The 19,177-nt window shown below is 40.9% G+C and overlaps 1 protein-coding gene across 2 annotated transcripts in view; it reads right to left on the minus strand.

Annotated features, from left to right (window-relative positions):
- The window catches only part of RNF115 (ring finger protein 115), an 85,297-nt gene that overhangs the window by 19,008 nt on the left and 47,112 nt on the right, over positions 1 to 19,177 (minus strand). For both annotated transcript variants that reach the window (XM_078355454.1, XM_078355455.1), the window contains one exon: positions 10,109 to 10,317. In XM_078355454.1, coding sequence (XP_078211580.1) covers positions 10,109 to 10,317 — 209 coding nt within the window. The remainder of the gene's footprint in view (positions 1 to 10,108; positions 10,318 to 19,177) is intronic.

Consider the following 19,177-nt stretch of genomic DNA (forward strand, 5'->3'; position numbering starts at 1 on the left):
CTGAGATGGGAGGATCACTTGAGCCCAGGAAGTGGAGACTGAAGTGAGCCATGATCACACCACTGCTTTCAAGCCTGGGGAACAGAGCAAAACCCTATCTCAAAAAATTAATTGATTAATTAAGAAACGTCCCCCAGATGGGCCCTGATATGGTTTGGCTATGTCCCCATCAAAATCAAAATGTCAACTTGAATTGTATCTCCCAGAATTCCCACATGTTGTGGGAGGGACCCAGGGGAGGTAATTGAATCATGGGGCCTGGTCTTTTCCATGCTATTCTCGAGATAGTGAATTAAGTCTCACGAGACCTGATGCGTTTAGCAGTGGTTTCCACTTTTGCTTTTTGCCTTTTGCCTCGCGCCACGATTCTGAGGCCTCCCAGCCATATGGAACTGTAAGTCCGAGTAAACCTCTTTTTCCTCCCAGTCTCAGGTATATCTTTATCAGCAGTGTGAAACAGACTAATTAATAAAGGTCCCAATCAGACGTATCTTGAAAGATATATATAATCTATTCAGATAAAAAAATATTATAAAATATGTGTAGTATAATCAATCCGATTTCCATTATACAGATGTAATTATCATATTATGTATAAATACATATGCATCTCATATATATGTATAAAAAGGTCTACAGCACTATATAGCAAGGTGTAACTATGGCTATTTCTGGATAAGGCTGTCTTTTTATTCCACACCAGAAAAAAATTTTAAATAAGAAAAAAAAGTTAACTGAAAAAAGTCAATTCTCAAAGTCTAAACTGTGATCATGTGGTCAAAAAACTACGGTCCCAGAACCCAAGGTTAACTTCAAAAGAACATATTCTCAAGGTAGAAAATCTTACAACATACTCTTTACACAGTCATAGAAAATTAAAAAATCATGTCCTTTGCAGCAACATGGATAGAGCAGAAAACAGAAATACCACAGGTTCTCACTTATACATGAGAGCTAAACATTGGGTACACAGGGACACAAAGATAGGAATAATAAACACTGGGGATCACAAAAGGGGAGAAGGAGGGAGAAGGGCAAGGCTGAGAAATTACCTACAGGTACGATGTTGTCATTAGAAGCCCAAAGCCCTGCATCACACAATATACCCGTGTTTAACAAACCTGTTGCTCTGTGAGTTACCAGGAGAGTAAATTTAAAAAAATTAAAACCAAACCTGTACATGTATCCCCTGAATCTAAAATAAAAATAATACATTTTAAAAAGAACGTATTCTTTAGGTGGGACACCTTCTTAGAAGTAATGTACCCTACAAAGCAAATCAGAAACCGCTTACTGCTAAAATCAAAGAAGCTTTTTTATATAGCCAGGAAGGAGGCTAAAACATCAGGCTAAAAAGTAACAAAAAAACAAGAGTACAGCACACCAAAATAAAAATAGGGATGGGCACAGTGGCTCACTCCTTTTTTAATTCCCAGCACCTTGGGAGGCCAAAGCAGGTGGATCACTTGAGGTCAGGAGTTCAAGACAAGCCTGGCAAAACCACGGCTCTATTAAAAATACAAAAAATTATCCAGGAATGGTGGCTCATGCCTGTAGTCCCAACTACCTGGGAGGCTGAGGCAGGAGAATTGCTTGAACCTGGGAGGCGGAGGTTGCAGTGAGCTGAGACTGCACCACTGTACTACAGCCTGGTGACACAGCAAGATGGGTTTTAATGTGATAAGTGTAGACCAAGGGGTAGTAATCTCTATTACTTGTCTGGAAAATATGAATGTGCGGGTGTTGACCTAACACAAAGGAAAAAAACTAACAAACATTAATATTTTACCATCCTAACAAAATTATTTGAAATGAAATATGAATAATTCCTTAGCATTTATCACAATCTGAATGGATTTCTCTTAAAGACCATGCAGTTTCCTTTGCTGATTCTATATGTACCAAACAACCATCTGATTGCTTTTGATTTTTTGATATCTGAGAAATTGAAAGACAACAGTATGCTAACAAGCAAATGAGTCTTCTAGTCACTGAAACAGAATACCCTCAGTTATAAATTTATAAATTAATCTTCTGACACAGGTCACATGCACCTAGAAGTCAGATTAAGATGAGCTAGTCTATTTGAGACCTAATTAACTATCATTCACAAGCTGCCGATCGGAGAACAGAGCACACACTTTAAAGACACTGAATAAATATTGGCAGAATGAGTGAACAATGTGAGAATTCCTGTTTCTGTGTTAGCTGAAAGATTTTACTCAGGCCAATGAAGAAGTCAAGGAAAATGGCTCTCATTTCAGGGAAACTATTAAGTTGGTGGGAGGAACACACTAATAATCCCACAAAGGCTAATCTCTGACATCTGATTTCTTAAATACAGAGCACTCGTTTTTTTGAAATGGAGTCTTGCTCTGTTGCCTAAGTTGAAGTGCAATGGCACGATCTTGGCTCATGAAACCTCCACCTCCCAGGTTTAAGTGATTCTCCTGCCTCCTAAGCAGCTGGGGTAACAGGCAACTGCCACCATGCTTGGTTAATTTTTGAATTTTTAGTAGAGATGGGATTTTACCATGTTGGCCAGGCTGGTCTGGAACTCCTGACCTCAAGCGATCCACCCGTTTCGGCCTCCCAAAGCCGAATCCAGGTGTGAGCGATGACACCTGGCCATTAAATACAAAGTACTCTGTCTACAGTGAAACCGGCAGAATGAACAGGAATCTGAGATGTGGCCCATGGAAACCACAAGTGGAAAACCCCTATGCTCCTTCTGAAAACAACAGGACAAAACTATTATCAGGAAGAAGCCATGCTAAAGTTTAATCAATTTTTTATTTTATAAACTATGAAATTAAACTTTCATAACATACAGTGACATCATAATGACAATTACTGTAAAGTAACAACCACATGGAACAATCCAGACAGGCCTGCTAAGTGGGTATAGTAATAGGCCACAAAGATATACTGTGCTTATTCACACTTCTATGAAAGAAAAGAGAAAAGAAACTGGATTAAAAACTTTCAAGTTCTACTTACTGACATACTGCTGCCCTGGAAGGAAAGTCTGAAATTAGGGAAATGCTTAATTCTTTGGTTAATGAGAAGACTACTTAATACTCTTAAAATTTTTGACTGACACTAAACAGTTATAGTAAATCCCAGCACTTTGGGAGGCCGAGGCGGGCGGATCACGAGGTCAAAAGATCGAGACCATCCTGCCCAACATGATGAAAACCCATCTCTACTAAAAACACAAAAATTAGCTGGGTGTGGTGGCATGCACCTGTAGTCCCAAGCTACTCGGGAGGCTAAGGCAAGAGAATCGGGAGGCGGAGGTTGCAGAGAGCCAAGATCACACCACTGCACTCCAGCCTGGGCGACAGGGCGAGACTCTGTCTCAAAAACAAACAAACATACAAAAACCCCTCACCAAATAAAAATGTTTTCATTTTTGTACTATCCTGGCTCCGCTATTTAACTGCCTTTTATCAGACAATTTACCTAACCCTCTGTGCCTCAGTTTCTCCTGTAAAGTGGAGATATTCACAATACCTTCTTCACAGGGTTAGAGTGAGGATTAAATAAATTGGCACCTGTAAAGCATTTAGTCTAGTTTCTGGCACATGCTCTTGGCTACTATTGCTACTAATTCATATGTTTTATATACCTTTTAGAGACATAATTACAATTATCCACTCATTCAAAGCAAACACATTTAGTAGCCACTATAAAACCGATACTGAGTCAGAAGCTGAGAATACAAGGATAAATAAAATACCATTAACCCCAGAAGTAACTGCAAAGACTGTGACAGATCTAGTTCCCAAAAAGATGCCAGGCCCAGAAGGAATTACAGGTAACTTGCATCAAACCTTTAAAGAATAGGCAATTCCTGTGTTATTTAAACTATTCCCGAGCATAATACAGCAAGTTTTCCCAGTTCCTTTTATGAAACTAACATAATCCCGACACCAAGACTTGTTAAAGAGACCCACCCCGTTGAATGAATGTAAAAATCCTTAAAAAAAAAAAAAAAAGAAAAAAAGAAAAAAATCAACTCCAATAATGTATTAAGAGACTCTAGCCTGGGAAACCTAGTCTCTCCCAAAAATTGAAAAACTAGCCAGGCATGGTGGTATGTCCCTGTGGTCTTACCTACTCCATAGGTTGAAGTGGGAGGATTGCTTGAGCCCAACGAATTTGATGCTGTAGTGAAACGATATTGCCACTGCACTCCAGCCTGGGCAACAGAGCAAGACTCCATCTCAAAAAAAAAAAAAAAAAAAAGTAGCAGCCAGGCACAGTGGCTCAGGCCTGTAATCCCAACACTTTGGGAGGCCAAGGCAGGTAGATCACCTGAGGTCAAGAGCTCGAGACCAGCCCGGTCAACATGGTGAAACCCTGTCTCTACTAAAAATACAAAAATTAGCTGAGTGTGGTGGCACATGCCTGTAATCCTAGCTACTATGGAGGCTGAAGCAGGAAGAATTGCTTGAATCGGGAGGCGGAGGTTACAGTGAACCGAGATCGCGCCCCTGCACTCCAGCCTGGACAACAAAGCAAGACCTCGTCTCAAGAAAAAAAAGGTACCAATTGTCCCCAAACTAATATATAAATTCAGCGCACTTCCAATCAAAATCCCGATGGGATGGGAAAGGGGCAGACATCGAAAAACTGCATCTAAAATCCATTAGGAAGGGTAAACACAAGAAGCATTAATAAATTTTTGGTTCCTTAGTGAGTAAACAAGGAAGAATTTTTTTTTAAAGAAAAAGAAATAACGAGGGGGACCTTCCCTATCAGGTATCAAATCATACTATAAAATTGGCTGGGTGTAGTGGCTCACACCTGTAATCCCAGCACTTTAGGAGGCCAAGGCAGGTAGATCACAAGGTCAAGAGATCAAGACCATCCTGGCCAATATAGTGAAACCCCATGTCTACTAGAAATACAAAAATTAGCTGGGCGTGGTAGTGCACACCTGTAGTCCCAGCTACTCGGGAGGCTGAGGCAGGAGAATCACTTGAACCTGGGAGACGGAGGTTGCAGTGAGCCGAGACTGCTCTAGTGCACTCTAGCCTGGTGACAGAGCGAGACTCCATTAAAAAAAACAAAACAAAACACAGTGAGTACATCAGAATGGTACATGAACAGAACACAAAAATAAAGATCTACAGCACATAATAGAAAATCTAGAAAGAGAAAACTAAGTATGAAAATGTCTACATAATAAAGGTGACATTTCAAATCAGATATGCAATATATTATGCTGTAAATAACTGAATACTCATATGCGGGGGGAAATTAGATGTTTAACTCAAAAATACACAAAAATACTCACCACCCACCAGTGATGTGGGCATAGTCCCCAATCAGGGCCAGAAACCTTCATGAAAGTTGACAGATGAGCACGCCTGTAATCTCAGCGCTTTGGGAGGCCAAAGGCAGCTCACTTGAGGTCAGGAGTTCAAGACCAGCCTGGCCAACATGGTGAAACCCCATCTCTACTAAAAATACACAAGAAGTAGCTGGGCGTGGTGGCATGTGCCTGTAATTCCAGCTCACAAGAATCGCTTGGACATGGGAAGCAGAGGTTGCAGTGAGCTGAGAGACCACGCCACTGCACTCCAGGTTAGGCAATACAGCAAGGGTCCATCTCAAAACAAAAAAAAAAGTGTATGGATGAACATATCCTCTAGGATGAATGCTCCGTAATTCCTATAAATTTGGAGCCACCACTGGCTCTTTCATTTTAGAAAGGGAAAGCTATCTAATCATCATAACACAGGAAAGCAGATTTGAGAGATGAAGAATGACAGGCAGATGAACATACTGACTGACCATCTAGATCCACCTGTAGACTTTTAATTTACATCAGTGGTTCTCAATGTCACTCCTAGGGAGTGATTTAGAAATCTGAAGGGACCGTTTTTGCTAGTCACAATAAATGGTAGGTACCATTCACATTTACTAAGTAGGAAAAATGAGAGGTAACTACCCTGCAATAAATAGGATGGCACCAGGCCCAACAAAGAACTGCCCTCCAACATGCGTATTTTGAACATTCTGCCTGGACATTCATTTGGTGAAAAACGACCTGTAATTAACTGAGACTAAATCCAGCTCCATTCTAAACACAAATTATTTTCCATTTGGTTTTAATATATACTGAATTTTCCAGGGATATAACTACTGTGAAAACTGAGGGAAGTTTATGCTTCCCCAGAAATTTCCTAAGAGTTCTTCACCATTTTGAAAAATCATAACCTTGTACCAAACATGCTTCTGATAGATGAACTGTAAATGTAATACTCTCGTACTGTCTGCATTTGTAGCTATCGCCTTCTTAATGGTTCTATATACGGAAGCAAGCACCTAATTTTTCATTTTGTCTCTCAGAATACTTATGGCTAGGCATTTACATATTAAAATGCATATTTTATTTTTATTTTTCCTTTATATTAATTGGAGAATGGTATATATATGCATATGTATTTTAGTATGCTTTATAGCTTATATCGTCAATGAATTTCAAATCAGGATAGTAGAGGGCATTACAAGGTAATTGTTATAAAAAGAGAGATGTTGGGTCTGATATAGCTAACAACCATTTGAATTATATGAACCAACACATTCTAGTTTTTTTCTTTTTTTTGAGACAGAGTCATGCTCTGTCACAATCTCAGCACACTGCAACCTCCATCTCCCGGGTTCAAGCGAATCTCCTGGCTCAGCCTTCTGAGTAACTGGGATTACAGGTGCCCACCACCATGCCCAGTTAATTTTTATATTTTTAGTAGAGATGAGGTTTCACCATCTTGGCCAGGCTGGTCTTGAACTCCTGACCTTGATCCACCCGCCTCCGCTTCCCAAAGTGTTGGGATTACAGGCGTGAGCCACTGCGCCCGGCGATTTTTAATTTTTTTGTAAAGATGGAGTCTTGCCATGTTGCCAGGGTGATCTTAAACTCCCGGGCTCAAGCAATCCACCCAGAAGTTTGAGACCAGCCTGGGCAACTAGTGAGACCTTATCTCTACAAAAAAATTTAAAACCTGGCAAAGCATTTCAGGCATGGTGGTGCATGCCTCTAATCCCAGCTACTTGGGAGGCTAAGGCAAGAGGACTGTGGGAGCCCAGAAGGTTGAGGCTCTTTGAGGTATGATCATGCCACTCTACTCCAGCCTGCACAACAGAGCAAGACCCTATTGCAAAATAAATAAATAATAAGAAAAAAAAGGTAATTTCAAGGGGGAAGAAAAAAGATCAAAAAGGTTGTAGATCTATACAATAAGAATTTTAAAGTATCCACTGATCTGCAATTTTTAATAGAAGGTCACCAGAGATTTTAGCGAAAGGATGGCCAGACTACAGTAGGCAGAAGACTAATGAAAGATAAAAAAGTAAACACAGACACCTCTTAAGAAATTTTATTGAAAAAAAAAATTATTGAAAAGGAAAGGAAGAAAAAAAAAAAGGAAAAGAAAGGAAAAAGATTACTAGGCAGTAACTAGAACAGTAATTCTCAATTCTGGCCATAATGACTAGAAGCTTTAAAAAATTACCAATGACTGCAATCACCCAGACTAATAAAATCACAGTCCCTGGGGATGGAGCCGAGGTATCAGTTTTTAAAAAGACATCCTCAGTGACACTAATGTATAGCCAGGATTGAAAAACAGAGAGCTAAAGAGTAACAGTGCTCAAGGGGTGTTAACTGGGAAAGAGAGCAGGAAGAAGATAGATGATACAAATCCCAGATGAAACAGCTAAGGAATGGGTCAGGAGCAGGGGCTGATAGCTTGCCTTGAAAAAAGAAAGGACACCTCATCTCAAGAGGGGGGAGGGATAAATGATTGTTGATATAGAGAAGCTGGGCACAGGGACTTGGGAAGTTCACGTCCAAGGCCCCAATTTTCATAAAGGAGAATATAAATCAACTTCTGAGCATCAGCTATAGGAAATTTGAAGAGCGAAATTTAGTGAAAATTCAAAATACCTGTTCAGGAAATGCAAAAGAAAAGCCTAACCAAAAACGTCAACAGTCTAGTAGAGATGAAATGTACCTTGCTATCTGCAGGGGCACCATTGGGCACATTTATGTGATTTTTCTCCAGCAGTGCTGAACCATCCCCTAGTAGAGGAGCAACAAAAAGGGGACCATAGCACTGCTCCAAAATTGGCCATTTAGTGGGTGGAATGGGAAAAAAAAAAGATTCATAGGAGGTAAAAGTTTAGATGAACTGTAGTTGAGAAACTCAACAATGAGGTCTCAAACAGATAGAGAAGGGAAAGTGATCTACGCACCATTTAACTGGCACAGGATATAGTAGCTTTTTTTTTTTTTTAGATGGAATCTTGCTCTGTCACCAGGCTGGAGTGCAGTGGTGCAATCTCAGCTTGCTGCAACCACCACCTCCGGGTTCAAGCAATTCTCCTGCCTCAGCCTCCTGACTACAGGCGCACACCACCATGTCCAACTAATTTTTGTACTTTTAGTAGAGTCGAGGTTTCACCATGTTAACCAGGATGGTCTTAATCTCCTGACCTTGGATCCACCCGCCTTGGCCTCCCACAGTGCTGGTATTACAGACATGAGCCACCACACTTGGCCAGGATATAGTAGCTTTAACTCTGGGTGCCATAAGCTATTAATCTAGGATTTCACTGATTTTTGTCCTAGACAATCTCATTAAATCAGATTTCCCATCTCCTATATTTGTTCTATGAAGGGATGTCTGCAACTAACTTTGAAATGCACAAAACTTAAGATGAACTAATAGTTCGATGAACAGGTAAGTAATAAAGCAAGTACAGTAAAATGTTAAAGTTGAGAGGGAGAGTGTAGGCTCTAGAATAGCACTGTTCAATAGAACTTTCTAAGATAACGGAAATTTTCTATAATATGTTCTGTCAAATATGGTAACTATTAACTACATGTGGCCAATGAGTACTCAAAATATAGCTAGTGGGACTGAGGTACTTTGAATTTTTAGTTTCATTAACTTTTGGTTAATTTAAATTTAAACTGACATAGCTACATGTGGCTAGCAGCTGCCATGTAAGACAATGCCACACTAGATTCACACGGCCCTGGATTCAAGTCTTGGATCCACCAATGGCTGTTACTTGATTTTTCTGAGACTCAGTTTATCATTTTATAAAATGAAAACAGCAATAGCACCTATTACTTCACACAAATTAAACAACACAAAGCAGATAAAGCATGAAGCACAGTCCTGTACATATGGCAAACACTTAAAATTAGCATTTATTATTCCAACTAAATGAGACCCATGAGCAAAACCATCTATTCGACTCACCACTGTGTTCCCAGTGCCCAGTACAGGGCCCCCCAGAAAAAAGACACTCATTACATGAGTTTTTACAGTCACAAGACTTCATATTTATCCTATTAAATTTTTCTTTCTTCACAAAAAGTAGATACTTGATTAAATTTCATAAGTCCACTGCTCCAATCTGCTGAAATATTTAATCCTAATATATGTGAAACCCTTTTGAAATTTTGATAAATATGCTGCTATAGTTTGAATGTACCTTCCTCAAAAATTCATGTTGGAAACTTAATCCCCAACACAGCAGTGTTGAAAAGTGGACACTTTAAGAAATGAATCCCCCAAGAGTGGATTAATGCCTTTATCTTGGAAGTGGATTAGGTACTGTGGAATGAGTTCCTAATGAAAGGAGGACTTTGGTACCTTTCTTTCGGCTCATGCATGCTCTCTTGCCCTTCTGCCTTCCAACACGGAATGACAGCAAGAAGGCCCTCACCGGATGTGGATCCCTCAACCTTGGACTTCCCAGACTTCAGAAATAGAAGAAATGAATCTCTGTTTTTTATAAATCACCCAGTCTCAGGTATCCTGTTATAGCTACACAAAATGGACTGAGACACATACCATCTATATATTAATCTGAGACATTAATGAAAATGTTAACCATAGACCTGTAACATTTTTCATGCTCTAGATTATCACTGGGTGAGTACTAACATTCAACTTAGCTTCACTTTCATCCTTTCTGTGTCCATCTTGTCCACAAAGCAGTATGAGGACCTTATAAAGATTAAATTATACCAATTTGTCCTTCACTGAAACTACCTTAAAAAGAACTTAAAACAACTCACCCTTCAATAGCTGGAGATCTGTCAGGACGAGTACTTCCTCGAGATCTGTATCTCCGACCCACTGGCAGCCGTGGAGGCCTTGCTCCCCAGAAATCAGTGTGAGTCTGGTGACCCCTTTCATTTGCTCTATTATCTTGGTCCAGTGGACTGCTACTTAGAAATGGTCTAAAATCTTGAAAAATCATCGTGTGATCCAAATGGCCCCAAAGCTAGTAAAGACCAGAAATAAATCACATGTTAAAAAAATGAATCAATAAATGTCTGGATTGTTTACAATTTTTTGCTACTACAAATGGCCACCGTGCCTTCTGCTGCAAAGGTATGAGTTTCTCTCTTTTTGGTCTTCTGGCCTCCATGGTTTCCACTAAGAAATCAGCAGAAATTCATCTTATTTAGGATCCCTTATATGTTACAAGTTGCTTCTCTCTTGCTGCTTTCAAGATCTCTCTTTATCTCTGGCTTCTGACATTTTCATTATAATGTGTCTCATATAGATGTCTTTGAGTTTATCCTTTTTGAGTGTTAGTTGAGTTCCTTGTATGTGTACATTCATGTACTGCCAAATTTGAAATGGTTTTGGCAATTACTTCTTAAACATGTGTTCTGCACCGTTCTCCCTCTCCTTTCCATGATACATACGTTGGTGTCCCATACATCTCTTGGGCTCTGTTCATTTTTCTTCATTCTTTTTTTTTTTTGAGACAGAATCTTGCTCTACAGATGGCGCATGCCTGTAGTCCCAGCTACTCGGGAGGCTGAGGCAGGAGAATTGCCTGAACCCAGGAGGCGGAGGTTGCAGTGAGCCAAGATCGCACCACTGCACTCCAGCCTGGCGCCTGGCGATCACTGAGGTCAGGAGTTCAAGACCATCCTGACTAACATGGTGAAACCCTAACAATAATACAATAAAAAAATCAGCCGGGCATCGTGGCGCATACCTGTAATCCCAGCTACTCGGGAGGCTAAGTCAGGAGAATCACTTGAACCGAGGCAGCGGAAGTTGCTGCACTTCAGCCTGGGCAATAAGAGTTAAACTCCATCTCCATAAACAAACAAAACAAAACAAAACAAAAAGAGATGGGTGCAATGGTACTTCCCTGCAATCCCGGCTACTCAGGAAGCTGAGGTGGGAGGGTCGCTTGCACCTACTAGCCTGAGCAACACAGCAAGACCACATTCCAAAACAAATAAACTAAAAAAAAAAAAAAAGAAAGAAAGAAAAAGAAAAACAAAATGCTTTGTCTTTGCTGATTAGCCCTTTGGTGGTGCATGCCTGTAGTCCCAGCTACTCGGGAGGCTGAGGCAGGAGAATTGCCTGAACCCGGGAGGCGGAGGTTGCGGTGAGCCAAGATCGCACCACTGCACTCCCGCCTGGCGCCTGGCGACAGAACAAGATTCTGTCTCAAAAAAAAAAAAAAAAGATTGAAGAAAAATGAACAGAGCCCAAGAGATGTGTGGGACACCAACGTATGTATCATGGAAAGGAGAGGGAGAACGGTGCAGAACACATGTTTAAGAAGTAATTGCCAAAACCATTTCAAATTTGGCAGTACATGAATGTACACATTTGCTGAATGCCCGGGTCTTTGCTGATTAGCTGTTGGGGCATTCCTTCAAAACTTATCCAGGGTCTTTATAAAGCTGCCTTAACGTTCACTTCCGGCTTATGTTGAGCCTGAAGACAAGCCAGGGGTGAAAACTAATGGGCTTTTCGGGTCTTTTCTGAGTATGCATACGGCCCTGAGCCTTGCACTTGTCGGTTTCCCATCACAATAGCTTTTCAAAGCCCCTATTCCTCCACAAAAACTCACTCTACAGCTTTTCCTCTCAGGCTTCCAACATCCTATTGTTTGCCCTGTTAATTTTTTCCCCCAGGTGGCAGTCCTTTGGGAAAAGGACAAAACAGACAAACACAATCCTTTAGAAGGAAGAGGGTCCACTCTGCTCTCTCTGGAATCAGGCACCGACCTGGGGACACAGGCTGTCATCTTCAAGACTGGAGCCGTAGCAGGAAGGCAGGTGAGGCTAGGGTAAGTTAAAATGCTACAAAGATCTCCTATCTTGTTTCAGTGCCCTTTCTTCTGGCTAAGTATTTGCTTGGCTGCTGTAAAACTTTGACTATCTTTCCAGAGTTCTGATAAGCTTTATTCTGACTTTTTTGTCAACTTGTTTGGTGTTTCTATGGAGGGATGACCTCCAGAAGTCCCTACTCTGCCACTTTCGCTGAGGTCACCCTTCACTGAGGTTTTAGTTTGCTTTTCCCGATACTAATAAGGCTAAACATCTTGTCACATAGTATTTACCAGCCATTCATGTCTTCTCTTTCCTTTTCTTTTTGTATTTAGAAATCCAAATATTTATTTACTTAGTTATTTATTTTTGAGACAGCATCTCTATCATCCAGGCTGGAGTGCAGTGGCACGATCTCGGCTCACTGCAACCTCCGTCTCTCAGATTCAAGCGATTCTCCTGCCTCAGCTTCCCGAGTAGCTGGGATTACAGTTGCGTGCCACCACACATGGCTAATATTTTATATTTTTAGTAGAGATAGAGTTTTACCATGTTGGCCAGGCTGGTATTGAACTCCTGATCTCAAGTGATCCACCTGCCTCAGCCTCCCAAAGTGCTGGGATTACAGGCATGAGCCTCTGCACCCAGCCACATTTATTTCTTAAATTTGAAACATCTTGCTAAATCACACCGAGTTTAATCGCTTTAGTATTATTAATTCTATATTTTAATAGTTTATGGCTGGTGACAGAAATGCAACTGATTTTTGTATATTAACCTTAGTAAGCAGAAAATTTGCTGAACTCTTAATAATTCTAATAATTTCTATACACAGAAATTTGTGTGCACAGCTCATGCCTGTAACCCTAGCACTTTGGGAAGCCAAGGCAGGAGGATCCCTTGAGACCAGGAGTTCAAGACTAGTCTGGGCAACACAGTGAGATCCTATCTCTATAAAAAATTTAAACCAGGCAGGCGCGGTGGCTCATGCCTATAATCCCAGTACTTTGGGAGGCCGAGGCAGGTGGATCACGAGGTCAAGAGATCGAGACCATCCTGGTCAACAAGGTGAAAACCCCGTCTCTACTAAAAATACAAAAATTAGCTGGGCATGGTGGTGCGTGCCTGTAGTCCCAGCTACTCGGGAGGCTGAGGCAGGAGAATTGCCTGAACCCAGGAGGCGGAGGTTGCGGTGAGCCGAGATTGTGCCATTGCACTCCAGCCTGGGTAACAACAGTGAAACTCCGTCTCAAAAAAAAAAAAAAAAATTTTTTTTAAACCATTAGCTGGGTGCGGTAGCATGCACTTTAAGTTCCAGCTACTCAGGAGGCTGAGTGGGGAAGACTGCTTGCACCCAGGATCCTGAGCTCAAGTTCATGCGGTGGAGGTTACAGTCAGCTGCACCGAACCCTAATTATATGCTATGTTTTTTCCTATACATACATAGCTATGGAAAAGTTTAATTTATAACTTATAACTTAATTTATAACTTAGGCATAGCAAGAAATTAACAACAATATCTAATAATAAAATAGAACAGTTATAACAATATACAATAATAAATGTTTTGTAAATGTGGTCTTTTTTTTTTTGAGACAAGGTCTCAACTCTGTCACTCAGGCTGGAGTGCAATAATGCAATCACAGTTCACTGCAGCCTCAATCTCCTGGGTTCAAGTGATCCTCCCACCTCAATCCCCAAGTAGCTAGGACTACAAGGACATACCAGCACACTCAGCTAATTTTTAAAACAAAATTTTTTTAGAAATGGTGTCTAACTTTGTTGCTAAGGCTGGTCTCAAACATCTGGCTTAGAGCAATCCTCCTGCCTCAGCCTCACAAAGTACTGCAATTGAACCATGAGCCTGTGTCCTACTTTAAAATATCTTACTGTAGCTGGGTGCAGTGGCTCATGCCTGTAATCCCAGCACTCTGGGAAGCTGAGGTGGACAGATCACTTGAGGCCAGGAGTTCGAGACCAGCCTGGCCAACATGGTGAAACCTTGTCTTTACTAAAAATACAAAAAAATTAGCCAGGCGTGGTGGCATACGACTGTAGTCCCAGCTACTTAGGAGGCTGAGGTTGCAAACCCAGGAGGAAGAGGTTGCAGTGAGTCGAGATCACTCCATTGCACTCCAGCCTGGGCAACAGAGCAAGACCCTGTCTCAAAAAATAAAAATAAATAAAATTATCTTTTGTAGTATATTCACCTATTTTTAGACCATGAGACCGCAGGATTGAGCGGGGAGGGTGGGTGGGTGCTGTACTGTACCAATTTAGACTCCTCCAGAGTAAAAAGGCTTACATCCAACCCTACTCTGATCAACTTTTTTTTTTTCTCGTTGGGAGAAGGAGTCTCACTCTGTCATTTAGGCTAGAGGGCAGTGGCATGATCTTAGCTCACTGCACACTCTGCCTCCTGGGGTCAAGCCATTCTCCTGCCTCAGCCTCCAGAGTAGCTGGGATTCCAGGCGCCTGCCACCATGCCCAGCTAAATTTTGTATTTTCAGTAGAGATGCGGTTTTACCATGTTGACCAGGCTGGTCTTGAACTCCTGATCTCAGGTGATCTGCCTGCCTCAGCATCCCAGAGTGCTGCAATTACAGGCATGAGCCACCATGCCCGGCCTGACCAATATTTTCAAAAAGTTTTTATAATTCTAATATAGAAGCTGAAGAACAAAAAATAATATTCAAACTAAAAATATCAATTAGATTTCTTGGCCAGCTGCAGTGGCTCACATCTGTAATACCAGCACTCTGGGAGGTCGAGGTGGGTGGATCACCTGACGTCAGGAGTTCAAGATCAGGCTGACTAAAACAGTAAAGCCCTGTCTCTACTAAAAATACAAGAAATTAGCCAGGTGTGGTAGCCCATGCCTGTAATCACAGCTACTTGGGAGGCTGAGGCAGGACCGCTTGAACTCGGGAGGCAGAGGTTGCAGTGAGCCAAGATCGCACTATTACACTCTAGCTTGGGCAATAAGAGTGAAACTCCAGCTCAAAAAAAAAAAAAAAAAAAATAGCCAGGCGCAGTGGCTCATGCCTGTAATCCCAACACTCTGGGAAGCTGAGGCAGGCAGATCACAAGGTCAGGGGTTCAAGACTAGCCTGACCAACATGGTGAAACCCTGTCTCTACTTAAAAATACAAAAATTAGCTGGGCGTGGTGGCATGTACCTGTAATCCCAGCTACCTGGGAGGCCGAGGCAGGAGAATTGCTTGAACCCAAGAGGTGGAGGCTGCAGTGAGCCAAGAGCATGCCATTGCACTCCAGCCTGGGTGACAGAGCGAGACTCTGTCTCAAAAAAAAATAATAATAATAACAATAACAGGCTGGGCGCGGTGGCTCACGCCTGTAATCCCAGCACTTTGGGAGGTCAAGGTGGGTGGATCACGAGGTCAAGAGATCGAGACCATCCTGTCAACAAGGTGAAACACTGTCTCTACTAAAAATAAAAAAATTAGCTGGGCATGGTGGCGCGCGCCTGTAGTCCCAGCTACTCGGGACGACTGAGGCAGGAGAATTGCTTGAACCCAGGAGGCGGAGGTTGCGCCATTGCACTCCAGCAGCCTGGGTAACAAGAGCGAAACTCCGTCTCAAAAAATAAATTAATTAATAATAATAATAATAAAGATTTCTCTAAATACTGGTGACGTAAAACACCTTTTCATTTTAACCGCCATTTACACTTCTTATGGTATCTGCCTGATTTCCCTTTACTTTCTAGTTAGTCTTTATCTATTAGAGATCACTGGTTTCTAGTCTGAAAAATGGTCTAGAACACAATAATTCTCTTGACCCAAAATTCCAAAGTAAACACGATATTTAAAAACCTAAAACTATACTTGTCTTCAGTAAGTGAAACAGTACAAGCAGACTCCATGTTCTCAATCATCTATCTCACTATATAAGGAATCTGTGATTCCCTTACTATATACAATTCCACAACATTTGCTCATAGAAAACGACTCTCAAATTAACCATTAGCTTCATTATAATATAAAAATGAAATATGTACAATTCTGACTGGAAGAAGTCAAGCAGCAAGTTCACAATAATCTGCTTTGATAATTACATACTTTAGATGACTATAAATTGTTACCACACCTAATAACATATATAATTTCTAAAGGATCCAAGCCAAAAACACCTTTGATATCAGCATGAGGCATTTTTCTACTTGCATAGAAAGTGCAAATTAGTGCCAACTAATAGTAACAGTTAATGTATCCGTGGCCTATTTTCATCTCAAAATAATAGTGTACCCCGACCAAAGAGAACATAGCATAGAAGAGCACACCTCACAAATTTATACCAAATCAACGCTAAAGATAAAAATAGCTTCGGGTCATTTGTCTGCGTAGACTTAGATAAACATAAAAGAAAAAAAAATAGTTCATACACCAAAACTGGGTATTCAGGACACAGCTTACATAAGTAAAAACTAATATGGAACACTATCATAGAGTTTTGCCAAAACAGCCTAAAGAATCAGAGACAGCTGGACAAGTTTTGCCTTGAAAAACTGTACTCTGGATAGAAGTACAATGGCAATACTTCCTAAAATATTTGGGGTGAACTATTTACACGTTCAAAATAAAAAACAGGATGGACATATCTTCCATTTAGCAGACAGAACTTGCTCTGTACTAACCGTGATCACATCAGCACTTCTTAAAACATTATGGTCTGCTCCTCAAAAAGTTAAACAGTCACCACATGACCCAGCAATTTCACTCCTAGTTATATAACCAAGAAAATTAAAAATGTGATCACACAAAAACTTGTACAAAAATACTCATGGCAACATTAGTACTGACAACAGGCCAAAAGTATAAACAACCTAAATGTCCATCAACTGATGAAGGATAAACAAAATGTGGACTATCCATACAATGTAATATTATGTAGTCATAAAAAGGAATGAAGTACTGGTACATGCTACAGCATGGATGAACCTTGAAAACATGCTAAGCAGGAAAGAGTCAGTCACAAAGGTTCACACAGTACATGATTCCATTTATAACAAATATTCTATCTAGGCAAATCCACAGAGACAGAAAATAGATTGGTGGTTGCCTAGGGCTGAGAGAACTGTGTAGAAATACGTAGTGACTACTAATGTATGTGGGGATTCTTTTGGAGATGATGAAAAAGTTCTAGAATCAGTGGTAATGGTTGTACAACTCTGTGTACTTACTAAAACCACTGAGTTGGTTTTAGTACACTTTAACAGGGGGAATTACATGGTATATAAATTACATCTCAATTAAGAAATATTAGTCTAGGGCTGGGCATGGTGGCTCACACCTGTAATCCCAGCACTTTGGGAGGCCAAGGCAGGTAGATCACAAAGTCAGGAGTTCAAAACCAGCCTGACCAACATGGTGAAACCCCGTCTCTACTAAAAATACTAAAATTAGCAGGGCGTGGTAGTGTGTGCCTATAAGCCCAGTTACTCAGGAGGCCAAGCCAGGAGAATCACTTGAATCTAGGAGGTAGAGGTTGCAGTGAGCTGAGATTGTGCCACTACACTCCAGCCTGGGCGACATGGAGAAAGAGAGACTCTATCTCAAAAAAAAAAAAAAGAAACATTAGTCTATAAAAATGAGTTGATTAAGGATAGATAATTTTATAATTATTAACCTTCGAAATGTAATCTCGAAAAAGTTCACAGGCGATTTTGTCATAACATTAAATGAAAGTAAGGAAGATACTCATCACCCCGAAATGTTTCCTAGTGTGCCTTTGTAATCCTTCCTTTCTGACCCTCCCCATCTCAAGCAACCAGGTCTTTCTGTGGTTTGCATTCTCTAGAATTTCATGTAAAGGGCATCACACGTATGTACTCTTCACCAGAGGAATGATGTAGCTAATTGGTGAATGGCAAAAGTCTAATCTCTACTGATTTCACATTTCTCCAGTGAGTGGAGTTCACGTATTAGGAAGTTGCACAAATGCAAAATAAGTGGTTCTGATTTTGTCTGCCAGCTCTGCAGCCTCTGATTCTTAGGTAGGTCATCCTGTATAAACTTAGGATGTCCATCTGGCCACAGTTCAACTTTGTGCTCCAATTCAGCTGAATATAAATTATATGTATTTTTTGAGACAGAGTTTTACTCTTGTTGCTCAGGCTGGAGTGCAATGGTGTGATCTCAGCTTTCCTCAACCCCTGCCTCCCTCTCCTGTCTCAGCTTCCTGAGTAGCTGGGATTACAGGCATGCACCACCATTCACAGCAAATTTTGTATTTTTAGCAGGAATGAGGTTTCTCCATGTTAATCAGGTTGGTCTCAAACGCCAGACCTCAGGTGATCCACCCACCTTGGCCTCCCAAAGTGCTGGGATTACAGGTGTGAGCAACCACGCCTGGCAAAGTAAATTTTTATATCCATCTGTCTGGTGTTCTGTGCTTTATTTCTCAGTATGTTCTAGACTCAGCTAGAGGAAGTATGATCAATGATCAACCATGACATGCCTAATACAGGGTAACAGTTTAACAAATATAATGTAGCCATTAAAGAATATAATTTTTTTTTTTTTGAGACAGGGTTTCTTGCTCTGACACCCAGACTAGAGTGCAGTGGCATGATCTCAGCTCACTGCAACTTCTGCCTGCTAGGCTCAAGCGATTCTCCCCTCAGCCTCTCGAGTAGCTGGGACTACAGACATATGCCACCACACCCGGTTAATTATATTTTTATTTTTATTTTTGTAGACTTGGGGTTTTACCACGTTGCCCAGGCTGGTCTTGAACTGCGCTCAAGTGATCCGCCTCCCTCACCCCTCCCAAAGTGCTAGGATTACAGGCATGAGCCACCACGTTCAGCTATAATTCTAATAACTATAAAGAAACAAGTAAAAGATTCATAACATAATACCAAGTAAATTTTTAGAAGCAGAAATACAATAGATATACTCTTATGACAGCAACTCTAAAGTTATGAGGTATGCAGATGAGAAATGAGAAGTATTATGCTAAAAAATACATAAAGCTATAATCAAGTAATGAGAATATGGGAAATTTCTTTTCTTTTTTCTTTTTTTTAAGATGGAG

The sequence above is a fragment of the Callithrix jacchus genome, chromosome 18 (assembly GCF_049354715.1).
Source record: "Callithrix jacchus isolate 240 chromosome 18, calJac240_pri, whole genome shotgun sequence".
Classification (NCBI taxonomy): domain Eukaryota; kingdom Metazoa; phylum Chordata; class Mammalia; order Primates; family Cebidae; genus Callithrix; species Callithrix jacchus.